The 14,563-nt window shown below is 43.0% G+C and overlaps 1 protein-coding gene and 1 pseudogene across 1 annotated transcript in view; one reads left to right on the plus strand and one right to left on the minus strand.

The window, feature by feature from the left end:
* TET1 (tet methylcytosine dioxygenase 1) overlaps positions 1-7,209 on the minus strand; it is a 136,070-nt gene extending 128,861 nt beyond the window's left edge. The window contains exon 1 of the mRNA XM_027772044.1: positions 5,232-7,209. Coding sequence (XP_027627845.1) covers positions 5,232-7,115 — 1,884 coding nt within the window. The 5' untranslated portion in view covers positions 7,116-7,209. The remainder of the gene's footprint in view (positions 1-5,231) is intronic.
* Positions 7,210-8,718: 1,509 nt separating this feature from the next.
* LOC106734906 (40S ribosomal protein S2-like) overlaps positions 8,719-14,563 on the plus strand; it is a 13,696-nt pseudogene continuing 7,851 nt past the window's right edge.

A 14,563-nucleotide genomic window follows, 5' to 3' on the forward strand; every position in this document is an offset into this window, starting at 1 on the left:
TTTCCCTATGTCCAGATCTGTGGTTCAGCATGCTACTGAAGTTCTCAGCAGTGATACAAAGAGATTCCTGAAAGGCATATTTAAGGACATATAACATCTGCCCTCAATTGAAGGAGTTGGTAGCAAAAATGTGTTCCATATGCCATACGTAACATATGCCAAAATAAGATCCGGCTGTTTGAAAACACTGAGAGAAGCAGCAGCCAAGTGAGGCTAGCCCTACCCCCACTCCCAACAGTAAGGATAAAATAAGTGTGTCACAGTCTAAAATAACATTTCTAGAACTAGACAGTTATCACGTCGAAGGACCCATCCATAAGATGGCACACAGTGATTCAATTTGTATCATATAACACTACTTTTCTTTTACTTTTTGTAAAATTGTGCCACTGGGCCTGCGCGTTCAATGGAGAGATACAGAGATAGAGACAGAGGAAAAGCAAGGAAAAAACCCTCATGGGGCATGGTCACGATGCAATCCCTTCTCCCCCAGTTCTGTCTCCTGCTGGGGTTCTGGGAACCCACATGCACCTAGCATGTTCTGTAAGCCACTTGGGTCCTGGACTTGAACTATATAGGTCAGGTAATGTGGGATCCAGCCACCTGAACCACTATGCTTCTGACTGGCCTCTTTTTTTTTTTTTTAATTTTTTAATTTTTTGAGAGGTTTTTGATATAGGGCGCATGTGCTCGCCAGACAGAGAGAGACAGAGACAAAAAGCGAGAAATCACCCCCCAGGGGGGATAGCCACGCCACAATCCCTACTCCTCCATTCTCCTCTCAGGATCTTGGGCACGCACGCACACACGTCCGGCATGAGTTTTAAGCCGCTGGGTCCAGGACTCGAACCGAGGTCGACTACGTGGGAGTCCAGTGACATAGCCATTACGCTAACTGCTGGTCCCTCTGACTGGCCTCTTAACATTTTTTAAATAATGGCGAGTGAGAAAGAAGCATAGTAGAGACATGGAGAGAGAGAGAAGCACCTCGACAGTGTCTCATCCTGAAATCCCCTTTCTCCAGCACCCCAGCTCCACTGTCGCTCTGGCAGGCCCACGTGCCCTGCAGCAAAAACCTCTCTTAAAAAAAAAATAAAAAGGGAGGATGGCCACTCCACACTCTTTTCTCCTCCATTCTCCTCTCAGAATTTTGGGAGTGTATGCATACATGCCCAGTGTGATTTTCAAACTGCCAGATCGAGGACTCAAACTACAGTCAGCCTTGAAAGAATCTAGAATCTACTGGGCATATGTGTGTGCATGTCCCAAATCCTGACAGAATGGACTAATGAACAAAAAGGGTTGTCGTGTGACTACACTCCTCTGGGGCTACTTTCTCCCTCTCTTTCTGTCTCTTTATCCTTGGCAAACATGCCAGCACACGCACCCTTCCGACAAATATAAACACATACATTAAGTAATCGATTATTTGAATTGCAAATATACTCTTGTTTTCATTTAACAAACACTTATTTCCTGTGTGCCTATCAACATGCCAAGTAGGCAGGTACGGAAAGAAACAAAGTCACCTGGTGTGGAATGAGAACACAGCCGTAAATGGTTATGACACTGTGGGGACAGTACATGCTGGAGTTTTGTTTGACAGGGAGAGGAAGGCTATGACAGGGTGAGGAGACTAGGCAAAAGCCCTGAGAGCTTAGGGAAATGGAAGCAGGCAAAGACTACCGCACCCTTAAGTATAATGTGAGGAGACTGGCAGAGATCAGCTGCGCCAAGATCTTGAAGGTCTTGAATTTACTTCATGCTAATGATTCTAGCCTTCATCTGCAGCTGGAAGGCACTACAATTTTTGTTCTGTATTCTTTTGTTTTGTTTTGAATGAAATTTAGCCTATATACACAACACTAAATGTATTTCGGTAAGAGAATTGGGATTTTATTCAGAAAAATTAAACAGGGCCAGCAGGTGGTGTGGTGGGTAAGGCACTAGATTCCCACATGACTGACTGTGGTTCAAGTCCCAGACCTGGCGACTTGAAAATCACAACAAATAAATAGATAAATAAATAAATGTTAAAAAGAAAAGTGGAACTGCACTAAGGAGAGCTTGTCCAACTTCCTGACTTCCCAGCTAGCTGATATGTTCATGATTACAACCCTAGCGCACAACCCAGATTAGTAAAGCAAACGCTTGTTAATAATAAGGAGAATTCTAAAATTATTCCAAACAGGAGATAAAGTCCTCAACAATAGCAGTGGCCAAGAAAAGGAAGAAAAGTCTTGTAGAGCAAGAGAACCTAGATGAGTGAGAGGGAAGCATCAAAAGGAACTGAGTTTCCTATCTTGGCTGATAACGTAGACAGTAAGTCATTGAACCTATAATATAAGAGAAAAAACAGGTTTGGGGAAGAAGAGAACAAATGGCATTTTGACCTATTACAGACAGTAGGTTTCTGGCAGTGGTGTCGGTTAGAAATGTTACAAATCAGTAGCAGCAGGGACGAGCAGGTGGCATGGTGACTAAGGCACTGGACACTCTCACATGGCCAACCATGGTTCGTTGGTTCAAGTCCCAGACCTGGTGGCTTGCTTTCTCACTTTCCCTTTCTCTCTCTGTCTGTCTCTTTCTCTGATCAAATTAAAATAAATGAATGGATAAAATTAAATAAGTAAGTCTTTTTTTTTAAAAAAAAAAAAGAAATATTACAAATCAGTAGCTTAAAAGGGAAGTCTCTCTGCTGTAGATACCTCCAGTAAGTGTTTTAAATGTTTCTTTGTAAATCATTCAGGAACTGGTCACATTTGATCTATTCCCACAAATGACTTAAGTAAAGGATTATTCTATGCAGTAAGGTTTACAATGACAAAATATTTTAAAAACAGCTTAAAAGCCTATTAGTACATGATTGACTAAATGTCTGATCTCATTTGCAATGGCTCAAATCAATAGGAAATAGCATTCTGGACCAATAATATATGTGAAGAATGAAATACGAGGCCTAGCCCCAACCTAACAGTTAAGGGGACCAAATCCCACATGGCCGATTACACAATTTGAATCCCAGAGCTGGTGGCTTAAAAAATATGCAAGACAGGGACAAGTAGGTGATGTGGTGGTTAAGGTGCCAGACTCACACATGTCCAGCTGGAGTTCAAGTCCCGGACCCAGGGCTTGAAACTCATGCTAGGCATGTGTGTTTGCATGCCCATAATTCTGGGAGGACAATGGAGAAAAGAGGATTGTGGTGTGGCCATCCTCCCTGGGGGTAATTTCTCACTTTCTCTTTCACTATCTCTGACCCTGTCTGTCTCTCCAGAGAGTACATGTGTCCTAAAGCAAAAACCTCTTAAAAAAAAAAAAAAGGAATTATTTATTTAATTTTTTTTTTTCAGTTTCCTTACAGGGTGCATGTGCTCACCAGAAAGATACAAAGAGAGAAAGATAGAGATAGAGAGAGAGAGAGAGAGAAAAGGGAGAAAGCAAGCTGCCAGGTCCAGGACGGGAACCATGGTCAGCCATGTGGGAGTCCAGTGTCTCAACTATCATGCCACCTGCTGGTCCTAAGTTTACAGTATTTTTAAATCTATCTATTCTATTATACCTGCATTCATAGCAGACTTGATAAACACAGCCTCAAATGAATGATCTAAAAATCATCAAACTCCACACTTGACAGATGTTTTAGAAGTCTGAAAATCAACAGTTTGCATATACCATCTCCATAAAATCTCTTAAATAAATTCTAAATCAACTGACACTTTCACTACTTTAGGTTCATAAACTGTAATACTAAAAACTCATGCTCTATGTCACATTGGAGTTTACAAACCATTTTCATTTAATCCCGACAAGCCTGTGAGATAGGTAGAACAGGTAGAAATCACCAGCCAAAAGTTGGGATGAAAGTTGTGTTTATTGTTCTGCCTCTCAGGCAAAATTTCAAGATTAGGGATTGTAGGACCAGTAGGTGGTATAATGGTTACGTCACTGCACTCCCATGTTGTTACTGCAGTTCAAGTCCCAGACCCGTTGGGTTAAACACATTGGGTGCATGTGCATACATGCCCAAAATCCTAAGAGGAGAAAGGAGGAGAAGGGACGTGGCATTGCCATCCCCTCTGGGGGGGTAATTTCTCACTTTCTCTCTCTGTCCCTCCAGGGGGCAGGAGCACCCTACAGCAAAAATCTCTCAAAAACAAACAGGGACCAGCAGGCGGCACGGTGGTTAAGGCGCTGGACACTCCCATATGGCCGACCATGATTCAAGTCCTGGACCTGGTGGCTTGCTTTCTCACTTTCCCTCTCTCTCTCTCTGGTCAAATTAAAAAAATATATAACAATAACAATGGAGCCGGCAGGTGGCATGTGGTGGTTGGGAGTGCTGAACTCCCACATGGCTGACTGCAGTTCAAGTCCCAGACCTGGCGACTTGCTTTCTCACTTTCCCTCTCTCCCTCTCTCTTCTCTCTCTCTCATGTGTCTCTCTCTAGTCAAATTAAAATAAATGAATAAATAAAATTAAATAAATAATTATAAAAAAATTTTGAAGTTGACCCTGACATGCCGTAGATCCCTCAGTGTCTCAGTTTTCTCATCTGTGGTGTGGGGACCCTGGAACCCCTCTAAAAAAATTAAAAACAAACAAACAAAAAATTAGGGATTCCATTTTATTTTTCAAAAGGATGTAAATTTATGGGAACCAGCAAAACTCACGCCGGGCGCGTGTGCGTGCGTGCCCAAGATCCCGAGAGGAGAATGGAGGAGAAGGGATTGCGGCGTGACCATCCCCCCTGGGGGGTGATTTCTCGCTTTCTGTCTCTATGTCTCTCTCTGTCTGTCTGGTGAGCGCACGCGCCCTATAGCGGAAAAAAAAAAAAAGATGTAAATTTAATTCCTCTGGTTTTTAAGGATGCAAGGAAGTTAATGAATTTGTTCCACTCTTAATTTTTTAAATGACATGCAACTACTCAAAATGAAGCATAGTGGCAATCTTTGAAAACCACATTCCATATAAATCCCTCATGTCCCCATTAAATCCTATAATGGAGAAAGGGTATGTATGTCCCAGCTTTGTGGGACAAACCCTAAAAATACACTAAGCATCACTGCACAAGACATATTTGAGGTCGGTCCACAAATTCTTATAAATAACTTAAAGCAACATTTTACCAAAGCAGAAGAATGAATCATCTGAAGGTAGTCATCTCCACACAGATCATTATCCCAAGGGTTACAGGTATCTTCTCCCAGCCCCTTGGGTATTTTCTTACCTCTAAAGGCACAATGATGGATGGCTTCTTTTTCAGCTCCTCACATTTCCTCTTCTTACAAATCTGATGGCTGTTCTTTCTGTTCTTGCAGTAAGTACATTCGCCACAGTTGGTCTTCTGTTGGCAGGGCTCACAGACCCCACACCGCTTTCGTTTCTTCTTTTCCAAGGTAGGTAGCAAAGTTGTATAGGAAGAAGTGGAGGTACTGGCAAGTGACGCTGGCACAGACACCGCTTTGCTGTTGACATCAGCTGGGGTAGTCATGATGACCTGGGAATGCCCTTTTTCCGATTTGCTGGGACCGGCCTGGGAAAACTGGTCAATACCCAATGAAGGATGGAAGAGTCCACTTGCAGGGGCTAATGTGAACCCTTGAGTGTCAGCTGGCAGAAAGCGTATAGGAACTAGTTTCTCATTCTCTACATTGCTTATAGCCATTGCAGGAGGTACTGAGCTTATCTCTGAGTCTGAAGACAGAGGAGGGTGCTCTGAGCCCAAAGGCAAAATCTGCATAGCACCCTGGACCTCAAGCCCATATGAGAGAGTGCTCTGGGGCTCAGGCCATTTGGGGGGAACATTATAGGTAGCAATTAAGTTAGGAGGAACAGGAAGGAAAATAGGCAGGTCTGGGGCAAGAACCCCACCCACTCGAAGAGTCCGTTGTTGGTCGAGGATAGTACCAAAGATTTCTCCTTGGACTGGAATAGCACCAGGAATCTCTGGTGGGACTGGGGCCTCACCCACGGCCTCACCATGAACTGAGTTAGCACCAGAAAATTCCCACTGAGGTGGGAGAGCACTGAAGGTCTGTCCTAGGACAGCAGTGGGGTCAGGAACTTCCTGTTGATCTGGGATAGATTTGAGGACCTCTTGATGAACAGGATTAGCACTAAGGGTTTCTTGCTCTGAGCTTGTCAAGAGGAGTTTTATTAAAGAGGTAGACCCATCAATAGGCAAGCAGTTCCTAAGGTCCAGTTCAGGTACAACCTTATTAAAACCGGAGGGGGGACAGCAATCAAGTTCACTTTTGATGGGATCTGGGTATGAATCAGATAGCTTAAGAGATTCTACTTGTGAACCCAAGTCTTCTAACTGAATGCTGGAGTTTCTTTGAGAGGTAACTTTGGAGGCTGCTCTTTGGGGTAAAGTAGCACACACAGTGTCCTGAGCAAACGTTCTAGGGGAATTGCTATCATTCAATGCCTCTTCGGAGAACAGTCCTTCACTACAATGTATTTCTTCCAATGGCCCAGAGAGCATCTCTGCTGTGGGGCCACTATGAAAGGGGATATTTATTTGGGAATCGTCAACACTTTGGGACCAAGACTGGGTTGTCTCTTGGCTCTCTCCTTTGATTACAGATACATTTTGTATACCAATTAGATTCTCTATATCAGGGGGCAGTAAGGGGTCCTGTATTGGGGCCGAATCATTTTCTGGGTGCATTACTCCCATGTCAGTAAGTACACACTCATGTGGATTTTCTAAACTCTTAGGAGGTGGAACTTTCTTCGGTTTGGCTATGACTACTGGGGGTTGGGAAAGTCTCCTGCTAAGTGAAGTGCTTCGGAGAGCCATTGTAAACCCATTGCAAGTTAAGGACTCTGGGTTCTGGAAAAGGACCTCCGTCCTATCCAAATTCATGCGTGCTGCTCCGGCTCTCGTCAGGAGGCTTCTGACTGGCATGGGTGGTTTGGGTTCCAGTTTTTTCTTAACATCTCTTTCTTGAATTAATTGCTTTAATTTTCCAGAGCTCATATTCTTGACTGATGCTGCATTTTTGCTGGCTGGTTTGGAAGTCTTCTTTGCTTGGCTGTTTTTCTTTTTGTTTACATCTTCCTTCCTGACTAATCTGGAAGGCCTTGCATGACGGGATCGAGACATAGCTACAGAGTAGGAGAAAATGAGAGGGCACGGGAAACAGAGTCATTGGTCCTTTGGAAAGTCTCACTTCTGAAGAGAATCTGGATGTGTTGTCATTGAGCTTAGTCGCACACGGTTTTGGTCTGAAATAACAAGAAAAAAATATTGGAAGTGAGCCTTTCTCCTATGTATTCTCCCATTTTAATAGAATATTTACTATTAGTTATTAATTAAAGTTAGGATGCTGAGAATATTTACTAAAAAAGAAAAATAGACACAGAAAACTCTAAGGTACCTTTTAAACCTTAGATTCACTATAAAGTTCTTTTAATCTGGGACCAGCATTGGCGTAGTGGCTATGTTGCTGGACTCTCATGTGTAGGTTAAGATTAAGGCAGTTGAGTCCCATACAGTCAACTGTGTGGTTCAGTCCTGAAATGGGTGGCCTGAGAAGTACACTGGGCATGCTAGCAAAATAAATAAATAAATAAATAAAATTAATGTCTCTTCTAAAAAACATAACAAGTCTTTGGGAAGAGGTAGGGGTAGGTTTATTTCATAATGTTATTACCTGGCAAAACAAAAAGCTGACAGCCCTCTATCATCCTCAAATTCTGTTTATCCATGGGGGTTGGCAGGCGGTGTGGTAGATAGGGACACTGGATTTCCACAGGGCGGACCATGGTTCAAGTCCCAGACCTGGTGGCTTGGTTTCTTGCTTTCCCTTTCTCTCTTTGGTCAAATTTTTAAAATGACGGGAACCAGCAGTTAGCGTAATGGCTATGTCGCTGGACTCCCACGTAGTCGACCGCGGTTCGCGTCCCGAACCCGGTGGCTTAAAACTCACGCCGGGCGCGTGTGCGTGCGTGCCCATGATCCCGAGAGGAGAATGGAGGAGAAGGGACTGCGGCGTGACCATCCCCCCTGGGGGGTGATTTCTCGCTTTCTGTCTCTATGTCTCTCTCTGTCTGTCTGGCGAGCGCACGCGCCCTATAGCAAAAATCTCTCTCAAAAAAAAAAAAAAATTTTTAAAATGACAATAACAACTGGAATTAAATACATAAATATATATAAATTTTTGAGAGGTTTTTGCTATAAGGTGCGTGTGTTCGCCAGACAGAGACAGAGAGACAGAAAATGAGAAATCACCTCCCAAGGGGGATGGCCATGCCACAATCCCTACTCCTCCATTCTCCTTGTGGGATCTTGGACTCGAACGCACACATGCCCAGCGTGAGTTTTAAGCCACCGGGTCCAGGACTCAAGCCATGGTCAACTACATGGGAGTCCAGCGACATAGCCATTACGTTAACTGCTGGTCCCAATAAATAACTCTTTTTAAAAAAGAGAGCAAAAACAAATTTTGTTTATCTTATTGATCTTATCCAGGTAATTCTGGGACTCGCTGATTGGTTTAGCAGTTAGAGATGGTCTCATATCAGAAAGCCCTAAGCCATCCGTGATCACTAGCTGTGTATCCTTCAGCAAACTGCTTAATTGAGTCCATGTTTCATCTGAAATAAGGCTGTCTCAATTGCAAACTCTAGGGAAAACCTAATGGCACTGGTTTCATCTTTGTGGTATGTGAGGTTGGGTGTGAGGGGAGGGTCGGAGGCAGGCTAAGATGGACTATAAAAGTAGGCAGACTGGGACCGGCAGTTAGCGTAAAGGCTATGTCGCTGGACTCCCATGTATTAAGTAGCCGCGGTTCAAGTCCTGGACCTGGTGGCTTAAACTCACAACGGGCCATGTGCATGCCCAAGATTCTAAGAGGAGAATGGAGGAGAAGGATTGTAGAATGGCCATCCCCTCTGGGGGGTGATTTCTCACTTTCTGTCTGTCTCTGTCTTTCTAGAGAGCACACGCACCCTATAGCAAAAACCTCTCCAAAAAAAAAAAAAAAAAGTAGGCAGATCTGGATTGTTTTCAGTTCAGAAACATTAATGGCCACATGATTTTGGCAAATTCTTTGGTCTCTGCACCTCAGATTCTTTTGTATAATAGAATAGGATGCATAATTGTATTGACCTTATTGGCTTATCATGAGAATAAAATTGGATTTATTTAAAGGCCTGGAACAGGGCAAACACATAATGGGTGTTGCATAAATAGGAGCTAGAAAAATAAAGACTAGTCCAGTACTGTAACATTGGTTAAGGTTCAAATCCCGGATCTGGATGGCTTGAAAAACACAAACTAAGTACTCACTGGATGGTGAAATGTAAAAAGAGAGATTGTGGCATGACCACACCCCACTGGAAGGGTGGTTTCTCGCTTTCTCTATCTCTGGCAAGAGTATGCACCCTCTGGTGATTATAAATAAATAAATAAACAGGAGCCAGCAGATGGCACAGTGGTTATGTCACAGGACTCCCACATGGCCAACCATGGTTTGAGTCCCAAACCTGGTGGCTTGAAACTTATGCCAAGAACCTGTGCATGTGAGCCCAAGATCCCAGGAGAAGAATGGAGAAGAAGGGATTATGGCATAGCTATCCTCATTGGGAGGGGTGATTTTCACTTTCCCTCTCACTGTCTCTGTGTCTTTCTATCTCTCCAGAGAGTGCACGCATACTAAAGCAAAAACCTCTCAAAAACAAATAGTCTCAAAAATACAAAAAAATAGCAAGAGAGAATGAGATAAGTAGTAGTTATCATTATTATGGAGCCAGTTAACCCACTATAATATCCTACAGTGTGGGTTGGCAGGTGGTGTGGTGGTTAAGGCACTAACTCCCACATGACTGACCATGGTTCGATTACCAGACCTGGAGGCTTGCTTTCTCACTTTCCATCTCTCTCTCTCTGTGGTCAAGTTAAATAATAATAATGAATCAAATTAAATAAAATATACTGTTAAAAAAATCCTACAGTGCAAGATCTCTTACTATTTGCTTCTGTTCCCACCCTATACACTACAAGTCACATTGTAATAAGAGACTCAGAGCCAGGCAGCAGTGTAGCATCAATACAAGTAGACCCATATGGGAAGGTCCTGGGTGTGCATCCTGACACTTCCCTATGCACCCTGGGCTCATGAGCATAAGAGGAGTGCCCATGATCCAGGCTGGCTGAGACAAGGGATGAACTATGGTGTGAGGACCTGCTGCGGATGCCTGCCTGCCCGCCTGTCTCTCTCTCTCTTTTTCTCTCTCTGTCAGAATAAATAAACTTAAACAAATAAATAAATATAAGAGATACTAGAGCATATTTAGAATCAAGGCATTGTGCCTTTAAGGCTTCCTAAAGAGACATTACTGATTGAACACTACACAAAAAATAACATTTTGATCAATCTGTACTAAATACAAACACTAAGTCAGAGAATATTTCACTTGAATTCTTGGCAACTAAGCTTACTGCTTTCCCCTCTCTCTCTCTCTCTATATATATAAAATTTGGCTTGGATTAAGTAACTCTTTGGCTGAGAAAATAAAAAAAACTGTAGTGTTTTTTTCTCCAAAGATCATTGCTATTTTTTACCCATATTTTTAGAAAACAAAAGACATTCTAACTCCAGTATCCAGAATGTCAATAATATCTTTATAAGGATGCTGATTTTTTCACTATGAAAAGAAATCTGCTCCAATCTTTAGAAATTTAACAATATCAGTAAAAGCATACTTTATCTCTTATGTCAATATTAGATTACTAAACAATTCTTAGGAGCATATAATCTAGGTATTGCAATCAGTCATGAAAATTAAAATTCATACATGTAGGCAAGTAATCTGGCTATCCCAGAAGGTGTCAAGGGATCTGCTTTTGAAAGTGGTTTATAAATTGATCTCTGTCTTTTCTATACTCTTTTATATTCTTAAATTGAAGTGCTTTAGAAATTCAGACTTGTAATTAAGATAATTTTACCATTCAAACCTTATCTCCTAAAAAAGAGCCTGCCAAGGAAATAGAAAAGGTATGAGCAACATGGATTGGTAAGATGTGGGCTCTTTAAATGGTAACAGCCTTTTTATGAGATCATGAAAGAGGCCAATGACCCCTAAAAAACCCAACTGTAGGAAAGAAAACCACTGGGTACCACCCAGTCAAAGAATCAGAGACAATCAGACACAAAATAAGGGCTCCAGAAAGACTCTAATTTTATCACCTTTGGTTCCACTGATGAAATGTAATCTTCTTTTGTGATAACCTAAATTGTCCCAAGGGCTGAACTCTTAGAATAGGGGCAGCAGGCTTTTCTTGAAATACATGTGTGGGGTGGGGGGAAAGGCAATGTAGTTCATTCCATTAAGTAGATCCACACTTAAATAGAGAATTACCTACAAAGATCTCCTGACATTCACTTTTCTTTTTAACTTACAAATATTATTAAGTGTTCTACTCCAATTTTTAGTGCTTTTATTTATTATACAGTATTTAACTCATACAAATAAATACTTAGATCCCATCAATCAAATGAAAGAAACATTTCAAAAAGTTAAATCTCCCTTCTGTATTCTTTCCTAATTCCACTTCCAGTTTTCATATCTCACTGCTTTTCAAAATCAGTTGTACTCTAACCTAGAATATCTCCAAGAGTCTCAGTGCTACTGGGATAAACACAGGGTAACATGGTCTGAGCAGAAAGTAAGACAGGTGACTGTTATTAAACATACATAATAGGCCCAGGATGGGATACACAATTTAATAACACCAACCTATGAGTACTTACTGTCCTGAAAGGGAAAAACAAAAATCTTAACTCTAAGATGCCAGAAATATCACCTACATAATGAGGTGCCAAGTACCCTAAAATCTACTCATGGTAGATTTTTTTCCCCCTTAAAATGATCTTGGGAGGGGTCTAGCGGGTGGCATGGTGATTAAGGCACTGGACTCCCACAGGCTAACCATGGTTCAAGTCCTGGACCTGGTAGCTTCCTTTCTCACTTCCCTCTCTCTGTCTCTCTCTGGTCAAATTGGAAAATAATAATAATAAATACAGTTAAAATAACTCTTAAAAAACAAAAAGGTCATGTAGTGAAGTGTTAAGAGTAGCAGGTGGCATAGTGGTTAAGGTGCTGGACACTCCCACGCGTTGGAGTCCCAGACTTGGTGGCTTGCATTCTCACTTCCTGTCTCTCAGTGGTCAAATAAAAATTAACGAATGAATAAATAAAAAGTTAAATAAATAATTCTTAAAAAAGAAAAGGAGTGTCCCTCAGTGAATACTGTTAACCACAACCTGTGTAAGAGTTTGCTAATTCTTCGCACATAATTTAAACCAATCTAACCAAATTGTTTAATAAATAGTATTATTGGACAAATAAAATTTTGCTCTCAGTATTACTTGAGATTACTAAATGATGACAGTCTTTCCTAAGAAGAGGCATTTTTACAATTATTAAAGTAATTGCCTTGCCTAGAATAGGGAAAACTAACTTTCTAAACTGCATAAGTTGTCTGTAAAGGACAAAATTAACAGCACACCATGTCAGAAAATCCTCTCCCACCTGCAATTCCTCCTCACACTGAATATCCCCAATTCCCTTGGGCAGGAAGTGGCTGAAGCGATGTAACCATGCAGCCCGTGTGTCAATTAAAAATTATATTGCAATTCTTTCCACTACTAGGAATGGCCAAAAACGTGGTATTGGTGTACACAGAGCTAGTTGCAAGAAACTATAATTTCACAGTCCCTCATTCAGCCTCTTGCACTTGACTGAGAAAAAGACTTAAAAATTTTTCTTTTAAAAAGACACTACCCAGCTCAGTTCCTCCAGCAACGAAATTTTACATCTAAGGAAGAGAGGGCGGGGTGCTGTTCCTAGATAGTTTTCTTCCACAGGAAGTGTGAGAGCCCTCCGCACATGGAAAGGCTGTTCAGAGAGACTCACTAGAATGCCAGCAGATCTGGTCAAAGGCTCCTTCCATATGTAAAACACCCCTGCTGCCCTGCAGAGAGCAAGGGGGGAAAAAGCCAGAAAGGCCCAGAAAAAGGGAAGAAAAATGGAGACGGAATGGCCCTTCCAAAAACAAGAGAGGCGTCAAACACATTCGGAGGAAGAGGAAAAAGTGTAAAAGGAAGAAAGTGTCCCAAAAAGAAGGGGGGTGGGGGAAACAAGCCAAACGACTAAAGAAGAGGGAAAAATTTAGTGTGGTCAGGCTAGAACATAAAAAGACAGCTGGAAAGAAAGGCTGAAGACTAAATACAGAAAGCGAGGGGGGGGGAGAGATATTAAGTGTGCAGGGAAGAAGGTGGGGGAGGGGAGAGACAAATCAGATAAAGACTGGAGAAGGACAAGAAACAAAGGCAGGGACAGTGGAGATCCAAACCTCTGACCCATTGATTCTGAGGACGGTGCTGGGAGAGATTGTTAACTCATTAAAATGGTAAGTAGTGGTCCCAGGGTTAGAAGTCTTTGTACACACACAAGACACTGTATAGCCATTTCCCATGTATCTTGAATCTTTCGTTTAATTGAAACCATAACTTATCTTTAGGAACAGAGAGGTTGACAATATAACTAAGATCCCCTAATTGGAGAAGAGGGGGCCATGTGTAACCAATACCGACATAAGGAGGAACACACCAGAAATCAAGCAACCTATGTCTTTCAGTTCTCGGAAACAATACGGACTCATCTCCAGCTACGACTTCAATCACTATCTATGTGCACCCCGCTGTTAACTGTAGTCATAACTCCTAACATGTTGTTAGTAACCGTTGCCTTAGCTGGTTAAGAAGTGCCATTTCCATATGTTTTGAGGGGGATCCTGAGAACTAGTGAAGCCAATGCGGTGATCTCACTTTCTAATGGAGGATGGGACGAGCAAGGGAGAAGGACAAGCGCATTCCCGTCCAGGGCGAACGAGGTTGCTGCCCCACAGGCCTCCCTTCAACTCCTCCTGGGTGCGGACCGCGGCTCGCCCGCCAACCCCAGGCTGGGAACCTAATCGTTTCCTTGCTTGAAGGTCTTGAAGCACTTTCCAAACGTTCCTTTTTCCAGAAACCAGTCACCGCCGTGATGAACAGGCAATTTACCTAGTGCCTGAGAGCGGTACCAAGGAGGGGACGCGCCCCGAAGTGACCGGTGCGCGATGCTTGGTTCATGTGAAAGACAAATGGGGGGGGGGGACGCCTAATTCAAGCAGTTCCTGTTATCTGGGCGACACAAGCCTTTTACAGGTTCAGAAGTGCCCAACGTGGGCTCCCCGTTCACGTGGAACGCTCACGCGTGCGAGCCAGTTCCTACCTGACCGCGCGCAGCAGTCCTCGAACTGCCCTGCTCTTTTGGAAGACGAAATCGGGCGAGAGGGGGAGGGAGACAGCAGGGAAAGGAGGAAGGGAGGCAGAGGGGGAGAGGAGGAGAGAGGACAGAGTGAGAGGAGCGAGGGAGAGCTCTAAGCCGAGGCAGAGGGGAAGCGGGGAAGCGGAGAGGGAGGGAAGGAGAGGGGAAAAGGATTGAAACAAATCTGCCCTTCCCGGGCACAAGTGGCGGCGGCCCCCACCGCGCCCCCGCCCTGGG

This window comes from Tupaia chinensis, unplaced genomic scaffold (assembly GCF_000334495.1).
Source record: "Tupaia chinensis unplaced genomic scaffold, TupChi_1.0 Scaffold000250_1, whole genome shotgun sequence".
Classification (NCBI taxonomy): Eukaryota; Metazoa; Chordata; class Mammalia; order Scandentia; family Tupaiidae; genus Tupaia; species Tupaia belangeri.